General features: G+C 38.3%; 1 protein-coding gene across 1 annotated transcript; it reads left to right on the top strand.

The window, feature by feature from the left end:
- The first annotated feature begins 4,750 nt into the window (after positions 1-4,750).
- On the top strand, positions 4,751-11,675 carry LOC131194611 (tubulin alpha-8 chain). Its single transcript, XM_058175804.1, has 5 exons — positions 4,751-4,896; positions 7,651-7,873; positions 8,904-9,052; positions 9,994-10,674; positions 11,177-11,675. Exons 1-5 carry the CDS (start codon positions 4,894-4,896, stop codon positions 11,468-11,470), a joined length of 1,350 nt encoding a protein of 449 aa, XP_058031787.1. The 5' UTR covers positions 4,751-4,893; the 3' UTR covers positions 11,471-11,675.
- The last annotated feature ends 304 nt before the right edge of the window (positions 11,676-11,979 follow it).

The raw sequence follows: 11,979 nt of genomic DNA on the forward strand, positions 1-11,979 counted from the left end.
TTTGTTTTTTTACATAAACTGAAAGTGGGGGGAGTCTTATAGGTACATACTCAAGACAGAGGCTGTAGAGCTGGCATGAGATCCTTAGAGGATGCTAATGCTATTCATTTATCACAGCCTGCATTTTTTCCAGCTTCTGCCTGAGCTGAAAAATGCTGCTGCTATTGTCACCTCATTAATGTTAATGCATTTCTTCAAGCTTTCAAGCACACATGGCCCTTCTTTTATATCTACTAAAAATTTAAAAAAATATAAATATAATCTATATATGAATAGAATAGAATTTTATAGGCCAAGTGTGGTTCGACTCACAAGGAATTTGTCTTGGTGCATATGCTCTCAGTGAACATAGAAGAATATACTTGCAGCAACTCAAAAGATATTACCATACTTGAGAAAGACAAGATGAAATTACGAGTGACAACTTCCTTAGATGAAGACGCAGACAGAATTGGCCTCAGGATAAGTGCTGAGAAATCAAAGATCATGTATGTGAGCTCCACTGCACAGATACGAGGAATCATATTTGGATCACAGCAACTTGAGGATGTAGAAAGGTTTGCCTATTTGGGTAGTGTAATCACACGAAATGGATATGCAGATGGACATCAAGTGCCACACTGGAAAAGCAACAGGTGTTTTCCAGAGGATGAACAAAATTTAGTCCTCATCAACTATATAACTAAAATTTAAATTCCGTTTGCTCACTTCTATAGTGATCCCAACAGCCATTTGGGACCTGGAAGGCATCAGCAAGTATTAACAAGATACTCAATGTCTTCCAACAAAAATGCTTTGCTGAATCCTAAAGATTTGCTATTTTGACCATGTTATTAACAAAGAAGTGCTTTGAAACAAAGAAGTAACAAAGAATTTCTCCTGCAAATTACGTAACTTTGTTGCAGGCAGAAGACTCCAACTTGCTGTAGGACAGGGATGTCAAACTGGCAGCCCACGGGCCGGATGTGTCACACAGGCCACGCCCACCCCAGCTCCATGAAAGGAAAAAAAAATCACAAAACATTATGTAGCGGCAATGTGATGCAGCGAGTTTGACACCTGTGCTGTAGATGACCAAGCTGAGACTGAGGAAAGGGTCAAATGCATCATAAGTCACAAGTCCATGCACGTCTGCAAGAGATCAAAGTCCAAGCCACCTTGAATGCCTTCCTTATTTCCTGTTCATTTCCCTTGACCATTAGGTGGTCAAATTCTTGTAGTGACCTTAAACTTGCAATCTTTTGAACTTCCTGAATTTATTTCCCCAATGCTTGACACTTGCATATCATATACTCTGTATGGATAACAATCAAATTCCCAAATGGCAATGAGTTGAACCCCCCCCATCCTCATCCCCTTATGCCAAATGACCAAGAGGACACCCCCAAAATACATGGCCAAGAATGTCAATTGATGACTTAAAGACTTTAAATATCACATGGGAAGATACCGAAGTATTCATCCAAAACTGAAAATACTGAAGGTCCCTTGCTATATGCTACATAGCATGGGAGCATCTAATGCTAATGCTAAACACAAAAGAACATGTAAAAATACAATCAATGCTATAGAGCTAATATAGATGTTGTTACAATGTGATTGGACTAATTAATACATTAACAATTCCTTACTAGTAGAGCTATGTTTGTTGGCAATTAGAATTCTAAAAATGAGGAGGGAATCAGGCAGGAAAGGCTATTTTACAATTTAAATGTTATTGACTAGAGAAATAGTCTCAGGAAGTTAAATATTACCAAAAGCTATTCCATCTGAACTCAGATAGAATCAAATGTTTAATCTTATGAGGAACAGAGAACTGGTGACTAAAATTAGAGACTAATTATACAAAGTTATCCACCCTAAAAAGACTACAGTCACTTTCAAGTTGGGCTTTATTTTTGGAGACTTAATGTATACATTCATGTAGTACATACATTCCCAGTTTTCTTGGGAACCTACAGAAATGGTTTGCCATTGTCTTCTTCCAGAATGTTTCATTTCCCAATCTAGACCTGGGATTTCTTTATAGACCAACTGATCCCTAACCGGCCTTGATCCTGCTTAACATTTTGAAATCAGCCAAGGTAATAGAATTGTGGCACACTAGACAGAGCAGCTTTTTATAGCTAATTATCAAGCCAGCATAGAGGTATCTTCAGAAGTCTCTGTGTTAATCTACGATGGCAAAAAAAGTCAGGAATCTAATAGTACCTTTTCCAACTGAAAATCTTTTCCAAAGATTTTAGTCTTTACAACATTTATGCCACTGCTCATAAGTGCATGCTTTTAATAATATGTTAATTGGAAAAGATGTCACTAGATTCCTCATTTTTAGAAATTTCCTTAAATTTAATAAAGTTGCTGATTAAACACAAGCTACATTATTTAAATTTAGCATCAAGCGAGGACACAGAAATGTGACATATACTATTATAAGGAAATAGATATACTGAAATATAGAATTAGTAGAAACTTGCTAATTGTTTCTTGCAACATATATATGTATGATATATGATGTCTTTGTATACCTGCATGCTCTTAATATTTGTTTCCTGTGACACTGACATATATATTATTCCCTTTGTAGTTATAACACAAACATGCCACATTGACTAACTTCCTGGACTGTTATTGGGGTGTGTTGTGAAGTATCTGGCATTTGTCAAACTGTATGTCCCACCTTTTAATCAGACCCTTATCTCTCCCCATCCTGTCTAAGAACGTATTTCATCTTTGATCTTTTGAGTTCCCGCCACTCCAAGGAACCAAATAGCCAAATGTAAACACAAAGGTGATCAGGAAGAGATAACGCTGATGATGCTCATTAAGAGGCTCTACCCTTTTTCAGGGGATATACAAACCAAATTCCAGGGATATACAAATCAGGTGCCAGAATTGGAGGTTTTATGACATTCCTAAAGAATATAAAAGGGATTCGGATTCCCTCTCTTGTTTGTAGTTCTTCCCTACATGTATCTTGTATGTGTTTGGAACAGCTAACCATTTAAGCTTGATCAAGATTAAATGCTATTTTACTCAAGCCTCTGTTTAAGTTTCTTGTTTTGCATTTATGAACTTAAATATATTAATATTGGACCTTACACTATTTTAAAGCAGTCCATTACAAGTTAAATGTTCATCAGATCCCAAGGAGTGTTCCAAAACAGCCATTGAGACCGTCTGCCTGAAAACTCTGCAGTTTTCCTCCGATCTGGGTTTAAACTTTCCGACGTTGCCACGTTGACACCCAGAACTGGACTTCTGGATCTTTCTAGTCCCTAATCCCACCAGGAGGCCACTATCTCCTTCCATGCTCACCTCCTCCCGCCCCCAAATAATGGAGAATTGGGTTTCATTGAGGCTTCGATTTTATTTTGTTCTTCACTTCGGCTTTCTGCATTTTTCATCCAACTCAACAGATTCATGAAAAGGACCCGAAAGGCCGCCTTCTCTCTGCGAGACATTAAACAGGCAGCCATCTACCCTTCAAGAAGACCTCGACTTTGTTTCCGATTGGTCTAAAACTTGGCAACTCCAAATCTCAACCAGCAAATGCTCAGTCTTACATATTGGAAAAAAGAACCCTATCAACAAGTACAAACTTGATGGTCATTACCTTACTGATGACCCACACCCTGTCAAAGATCTTGGAGTTTTCATATCAAATTACCTAAATGCCAAAGCCCACTGCAAAAAAGGCTCTAAGAGTTGTAAACTTAATTTTACACAGCTTCTTTTCCAAAAACTCTACACTACTAACTAGAGCCTACAAAACATTTGCCAGACCTATTCTTGAATACAGCTCATCCGTCTGGAACCCATACCACATCTCTGACATTAATACAATCGAACGCGTCCAGAAATATTTTACTAGAAGAGTTCTTCGCTCCTCCGAAAACAACAAAATACCTTATACCACCAGACTAGAAATCCTGGGATTAGAAAATTTAGAACTCCGCTGACTTCGGCATGACTTGTGTTTAACACACAAAATCATCTACTGCAATATCCTTCCTGTAAAAGACTACTTCAGCTTCAATCGCAATAATACAAGAGCAAACAATAGATTCAAACTTAATGTCAACGGCTTCAAACTTGATTGCAGAAAATATGACTTCTGTAACAGAGTTGTTAACGCTTGAAACTCATTACCTGACTCCATAGTCTCTACTCAAAATCCCAAAATCTTCAACCAAAAACTGTCTACTATTGACCTCACCCCATTCCTAAAAGGACTATAAGGGGCGTGCATAAGAGCACAAAAGTGCCTACCGTTCCTGTCCTATTGTTCCCTTCATTATATCAAATTAACTTTTTATTTACTTTTACTTATATATACATATTTTTCTTTCATGATATGTTGTTTTTATTTATGACGATGTTTGCGTATACTGTTATGACAAAAAAAAACAAAAAACGCGGACCCCGGCAACAGGGCGCATCCGCGTCTGGCTATTCCAGACAAGTGTAGGCAGATCCGAACTTGGCCCGCAGGAATGCGAGCTGATCAGACGCGGGAAGAAAGCAAGACGACCTCGGCCGCTTGCATTTGGCGGGAGCTTTTTTTCCTTTCCTTTTCCTTTTTTTAACTTTGCCCCATTACGAATTGCCCTATGGCCGCCCGCGAATGGATAAATTCATAGTTCTTACCCAATGACGAGGAGAAGGCTGCTTCCCTACTTTCGCTCCCCACTCAATAGCGCGCCGGGGGAGGCGTGAGGAGACGGCGGAGCTACCCAATGCCCTGCAAGGAGAAAAGCGCTCGCTTGGGGTCTCTATATAAAGGCTGCCCAGCGAGCGAAGCAGCTGTTTTCGCGGTGCTGCTCAGACCCGTAGCGCGTCTGCTGTCGCCAGAGCACCGATAACTTCGGAGAGCCGTAACCTGCCGGAGAAATGGTAAGAGCCGCTTGGCTTTTTTTTTTTTTTTTTTGCTCTGGAACCGTTGTGTGCCTTTTCCAGGGACTTGCTTAGTAAAGCCTCCGTACGGTAGAGGTGGGGCGTTATGTAATTGGTAAAGGGCCCCTTTATCAAAAGTTTTCTTTTTTTTAAAAAAACCACCCGGATTATTCCACTTCGCGCGTCCAGTTCCCTAGCGAGAGCAGCACGACCTAAACTTGGGTCCCTCTTGATAGCCTGGGCAGCCTTTGCTTCGAAACAAGGGGCTGGGGCTGGGTAACGAAGAGCTCCGAATGAAGGCAAAGGCTTTCCGGAAGCAGAGGTCGGCTGCCTGTCTTTCCCCAAAGATGGGGCCTTTTCCTACCAAGAAGCGTGCTCGTCTTCCGCTAATGCTCTTTTCCCGATATCAATGGTCCAGGTTTTCCGAGAGAAGGCAGCGAAAGGCAGTAGAACTGCCGCCGCCGCCGCTTCGGAGTGCAGTGTTTGCGGTGGGGTCGAGTTCCGCGTTTCTCAAGAGTTTCCTCTTGCATTAAGCTTTTGAGATGTTACGTGTTCAAGGGCTGCGTGTATCTCCGAGAAGAACTCAAGAGTTGGGGAAGGCGAGACCCGGGCGGATTTCATCCCACCTGATCTCCTAAGAAAAAAAACTTCTCTTTGTTTGAAAAAAAGGGGGCGGAAGGGATGCGAAAGAAACTTTGATCCGCCACCCTCATGCCCGGCTCTTTTAAGATCGGCGAGTTTTAATGACTGTTCATCAGCCAGGTTTTTTTTTTTTCTGTAGGAGTTTGGCCTCTTTCTCTCTCAAGTTGTAACTGATTGGAACATTTCTGGCCGTTTGACTTTCGTCCTTCAACTTTGTACAATGCAACTTTGTGCATTGACATAAAATGGTGGAAAAGTTCTAAATAAGATGGCTGCCTCTGTTTTTTCTCTCCTGATATTTCAACACTCTTATGAAAAAATCTTGTAAAACTGTTTTTCATAATGCAATCTGGCTCAAAGTTCATGTTGCTTAAGTAATTTATCCTTTTATTCTAATTCTTTTGTTTATTCCTAAATTGTAGTTCGGATTCTTAATTCTTACAATTATTCCAAGATATTTTTGTTAGCTTGTAACCATTATTTTTGTTACATTGATTTTGCCAAGCATAACTTCATACTGCAAGTCTGGTGAAAAAATTAAGACAAATCTTAACTTGAAATCCTAAGCCTATACCCTTACAACAATCAACTAAAATAAAAATTATTCTCTATCAGACATTTTTGAAATTAATTAAAATGGATTTAGATCTACCGTATTTAAGCTCTGGCCTTTAATGACAATTATGCAAAGAATGAACTGATGACTAAAGGGTCCTGTGCACAGCCACAAATTATTCCAGATTTATAATCCTTTAGACTTGATGTAGTCCAGAAGTAATGACCACGAGATGCTTAACTATAATGCTGATGCACTGCTAGATATATGGATGCAACTTTCATTGCTTTATTCCACTTTTTGGATGATGGGCACCATTGGAATTTTGAAGACCCTCAGCCACACAACTGTCAATATTAGAGGAAAGCTATTTTTTCACCAAATGTTTGCCCCCAACAATTTCATCCATTTACCAGAAAATCAAATGAGTAAGATTTAGTTACAGGATTTAAACTATCTGCTTTCTTTTTCTTGCACAAATACTGTATGACTATAAGAAGAGGGATGGGTGGACATAGTAGGCATAAAGAGGTATCTTTGGACTCACCTGGCACTCCAGAGTATCTGTTCATGACCTCTACACATAGTAGAAGTAGTTTTTCTCCATGGCTTGAGGGAGTAGTAAATGGCTTTACATTTTTATCTTTATAAAGTATATCTTTTCTTTGACCAGAGTCACTGGGTGTAGGAAATGATAAAAAGAACATAGGTTGTCCTGTTTGACATATATAAAGGGGGTGAAACTTGCAGCATATTGCTGCATAGGATCCTACAGATACTTCTGACCTGGCCAGATTATTTCTGATGTCCAGGTCATAAAGCTTACCTACGCTTACAGGTAGACCTTGTTTAATTTGAAGTTCTGATGGACTTCATCAGAGCTACTTATAACCCACTTTTAAAATTCTGATAGCTTCCCCCCACCACCACAAAACCCCTGCATGGTCACATGATCACATTTTGGGGTCTTTGCAACTGGCTCACATTCATGACCATCTGCCACATCCCATGGTCACAGGACCATGATTTTTATAGGTGGTTGTTTGTTTGTTTTTGCTAGTTTCTGGTGAAAACCAGAAAACTTTCACTTAATGACCCTGGTGTTCACTTAATCACTGAAAACAAGGTTGTAAAATCACTCACTGGTTTTGTGACTGCCACAACTATAATTCCAGCCTCAATTAGGATCATGAGTCAGGGATACCTGTATTATAGCTTTTCTCACCCTTAAGCTTTTGCAATGTTGGCCAGGAATTCTGGGACATGAATTCCTATATTTATAACCAACTGTTTCAAAACAATTAAAGGCTATTTTATAGAATGAAAGTTAAATATGTTTTCATATAATATGAATTAAATAGTGGAGTCTTATTCTAGCATTGATGTAAAGTTTCAAGGAATTGATAACTCCTTGAAAGATGACTATCCCTTAAATTCAAAAGAAGCTGACAGTCTCCTATTTTCCCTTTGCTGAATTAGCTGGCACTTTGCCTTTTAGTTTATGGTAAAGAAGAAAGAGGAAACCTTACTAATTTCCTGTCTGTCTCTCTCCATAGCGTGAATGCATCTCAATCCATGTTGGCCAAGCCGGTGTGCAAATTGGCAATGCATGTTGGGAGTTGTACTGTTTGGAACATGGCATTCAGCCTAATGGCACAATGCCAAGCGACAAAACAATTGGTGGTGGAGATGACTCATTCAACACCTTCTTCAGCGAGACAGGAGCAGGAAAGCATGTTCCTCGTGCTGTATTTGTGGATTTGGAACCAGCAGTCATAGGTAAATATGGCTTACATGTCTGCAGTAAAAGGGAGAAATGTGGAAATGGTTGAACAGAAAGGTTAAGATGTAAAAATCTCCTGTTTTATATGTTGCCTTTTGGACTTTATGAAAGAAATTTATAGAAGTGTGTAACCCCTACTATATATTTGGATCAAAGCACAGTATTTATTTCCAAATTATAATCTGCTTTATTTTATGTAGATTTTGATACTTTGTAATTCTTGAAAAATCAGATAGTGTTTCTCTTTGCCCTCTGCTACTGCATATTCTCATGATTAGTTTGTAGCTTTTGGAGTACTTAGCACAATGAGTCATGTTCCTATCAAGTGTCCAGTTCAGATACAGATTAAAATCTGCAACTAGGAAATAAGAATATTTATATGGGCTTTCAATAAGTTTATCTCCCATCTATTTCCCAGAGAGGAAATTCCAAGTAGCAAACAAATTCAATCATATTCAAGAGAGTATTAAAATTAAATAAGAATTAAATGAAAAATTCCTTGTGTGTCCAATCGCACTTGGCCAATAAAAAGTTCTATTCTATTCTACGAGAATTTTTTAAGTTTAATCTTTCACAATAAAAATTTGAAAACTAGATTCATTTTTTAAAAATGAGTACACTAAATATTTGTAATTTAAAATGTATACTTTTGAAACCAGAAACCAATATTTCTATGAAGGGAAAAATAAAAATATAAATGGTTGAAATATATAATCTGTATTTCCTTATCAAACCTAAAACCTGTACTGACTACAAAATAAATTATTTACAAAAGAATGGAAATTGCTTGGAAAGGTAAATAAAACCATTTTTAAAATATTTTTTCAGTCTTCAAACCTCTGGAGGATATCATTTCTAATACCTTATTAGTTCTTATATTTATAATTTTATAATCTATGTATTATAATCTTAGGTATTGACAGGTTATGGTTTAAACAGTGATACTCTGAACCAATGAGGAAGTAGAATGTGAACAAATTATTTTCTACATTTTCACTGTAGAATAATATATGTATTTTATTGCAGATGAAGTGCGGAGTGGGATATATAAGCAACTCTTCCATCCTGAACAGTTGATTTCTGGCAAGGAAGATGCTGCTAACAATTATGCAAGAGGTCACTACACTGTGGGAAAAGAAATAATTGACCTTGTATTGGAGCGGGTTAGGAAGCTGGTATGTCATAATGTTTTAAACCTGTCAAACATACACTCAGATTTATCTTGAACATAAATCGGATCTAAAACACAAAGTGTCCCATAGGTAGATTAGCTTATTGGCCTGGGGGCTGCAATATAAAGTTTTTTCCAACATTAAGAAAAATGTCATTGGCTGAAGATAACGTGATATGGAAAGACCCTTATCACAGGCATTCCTGGAGGCTTCTCTGCCCATTGCAGTAATAGTTACACCTATATGGCTAGGCAAGCAGTGATTTGGTTAGCAAAGCTGCTGTTCCTTCCCCAACTCCTCTCTTCTGGGAGAGAGGGAGGCTGGGCTCCAGGATGCAGTTGTTGTCATTACCTGATCTTGCAACAACGTGGCCATGACAAGGGGAACTTACCAGGTCAAGACGGCAATGACCTCTGAGCCTGTTTGTGAGCTGTGTTTTGGGGGCACCATTATTCAGCCAACGGACAGAGTACAGCACACAGGTGGAGGAATGAGAGCTCCGAGAGCAAGGACCCCTTCTGTGATTTGGGGTAACCCCCCCCTTTTTTTTTTTTGATTTGGATAACACTTTCTACTGCTATCATATTCTTTCAATACAAATCAGTTAGAGCAATCCTAGAGCCAAAAGTTGTTGGAACTACTCATTTTTCTGTTCATTTTTTTTCTTTTTGACTTTCCCTTCATTCTCTTCTGGTATTATCTTCTCATTTCCCCTTCCTGTGGACAAGGGTCAAACCAGTGTTGCCAGTGATCTAAACAGACAAGTTGCAATAACTTTTTAATATTAAGCCAAGCCTCTTTTCTTACAGATCACAATAACAATTTCTTGTCAAAGAAATTCTTGCTACTTTAGAGGATATAAAAAAAGAAAAGAAAGGCAAACTTATAGGACATAAACCTTGTTTGTACAGTTGAAATGTGTAATATGCATATTCTTCTTTCAGGCAGACCAGTGCACCGGTTTGCAAGGGTTCCTGATCTTCCACAGTTTTGGAGGAGGCACTGGTTCAGGTTTTACTTCTCTGCTGATGGAACGCCTTTCAGTTGACTATGGAAAGAAATCAAAACTTGAATTTGCCATATACCCAGCTCCTCAAGTTTCAACTGCTGTTGTTGAGCCATACAATTCCATATTAACTACGCACACTACTCTTGAACATTCTGATTGTGCCTTCATGGTTGACAATGAAGCCATCTATGATATTTGTCGAAGGAATCTAGACATTGAGCGCCCAACATACACCAATCTCAACCGCCTCATTGGTCAGATTGTTTCATCCATCACTGCCTCTCTCAGATTTGATGGTGCCTTAAATGTGGATCTGACAGAATTCCAGACAAACCTGGTGCCTTATCCCCGAATTCATTTTCCCCTAGTCACATATTCCCCTATTATTTCAGCAGAGAAAGCCTATCACGAGCAACTCTCTGTTTCTGAAATCACCAATGCTTGTTTTGAGCCATCCAATCAGATGGTGAAGTGTGATCCTCGCCATGGCAAGTACATGGCCTGTTGTATGTTGTATCGTGGAGATGTTGTCCCCAAGGATGTCAATGCTGCTATTGCTGCTATCAAGACAAAGCGTACCATTCAATTTGTTGATTGGTGTCCTACTGGTTTTAAGGTAAGTATTGCTGATGTGTCCTGCAAATGGCATCTTGTCCAAATTTCTAGATTTCTGAATAAATGTAGTACAAACATGCAACTTCAAAATAGTATAAACAACATCATGATTTACAAGGCAATTAAAATTATATTTAAAAGCAAATAGCAGCTGAAGGGTTTTGCTCATAGTTCTGATAGTTAAGATACTCCCATAGATTTATAGAAACTACATGCAGGAGTATGCAAATTGAACTCCATTTCTTTAACAGCGGAATTGCTTTTGGGGATAATGTTAGGATATTTTCTGACAAATGCAAATAATTAGACTTTTGCTTTATTTCAATTTTTCTATTAAAAAGGCAGATTATACATATCCAGTTGTGGTGCTTAAGCCCAGAACAATCTTTATAGGAATCCTGTTCTCTATGTAAATGCAGCACATTCTGATATGCAGTGTAGAAATGTTACATACTACTTGGATGTAGGAAAGCCTGACAATGTCTATTTCTGTAACTTTATAGGTGGGTATTAATTATCAGCCCCCAACAGTAGTTCCTGGTGGTGACTTGGCCAAAGTACAACGTGCAGTCTGCATGCTCAGCAATACCACAGCCATTGCAGAAGCTTGGGCCCGTCTGGATCACAAGTTTGATTTGATGTATGCCAAGCGTGCTTTTGTCCACTGGTATGTAGGAGAAGGAATGGAGGAAGGAGAATTTTCCGAGGCCCGGGAAGATTTGGCTGCCCTTGAAAAGGATTATGAAGAAGTGGGCACTGACTCCTTGGATGGTGAAGATGAAGGTGAAGAGTATTAAAAGTCTTTAAATATTGTGAGGCTGTTGCCATTTGCTACTTTGCCTGTATTACCAAGAAAGTGCATTTTTACATCTCAAATGTAAACATTTAGCATTCCATGATAAAGTGCTTGGAATAAATTCTTATAACCAAAGAAATTTTCAGTTGTTGATACAAGCATTAAATGTTTAGCTGGGATACAAATAAAATGATCTTGTATATCAATATGGAGTGGTCTCATTATAGCATATTCTTAAACACAGACATTTCCACTCAGTAGTTGCATATAGTATTTTTTTCTATTTTTTTTTAACTGGAAAAGAAATTCATATTTTTTTACTATTTCAATAAAATATTGCTTGCATGAAAACAGATGTTCTTAAAAGAATGTCACAATCTTTATACATCTTTATACATTAAATATCTATGTATCACATGCATTTAACATCTGTTCCAATTTAATCATTCTCATTTTTTTTCACCAGTGCTGTTAACTTAAAGCCAACAACTACTCACATCAAAAGTTATA

Source organism: Ahaetulla prasina, chromosome 3 (genome assembly GCF_028640845.1).
Source record: "Ahaetulla prasina isolate Xishuangbanna chromosome 3, ASM2864084v1, whole genome shotgun sequence".
NCBI classification, from domain to species: domain Eukaryota; kingdom Metazoa; phylum Chordata; class Lepidosauria; order Squamata; family Colubridae; genus Ahaetulla; species Ahaetulla prasina.

Bases quoted from the DNA above. Each gene is read 5' to 3' on its own strand.
- LOC131194611 (XM_058175804.1), top strand. The intron at 7,874-8,903 runs GTAAATATGGCT...ATTTTATTGCAG, and splicing joins TTTGGAACCAGCAGTCATAG to ATGAAGTGCGGAGTGGGATA. The intron at 10,675-11,176 runs GTAAGTATTGCT...GTAACTTTATAG, and splicing joins GGTGTCCTACTGGTTTTAAG to GTGGGTATTAATTATCAGCC.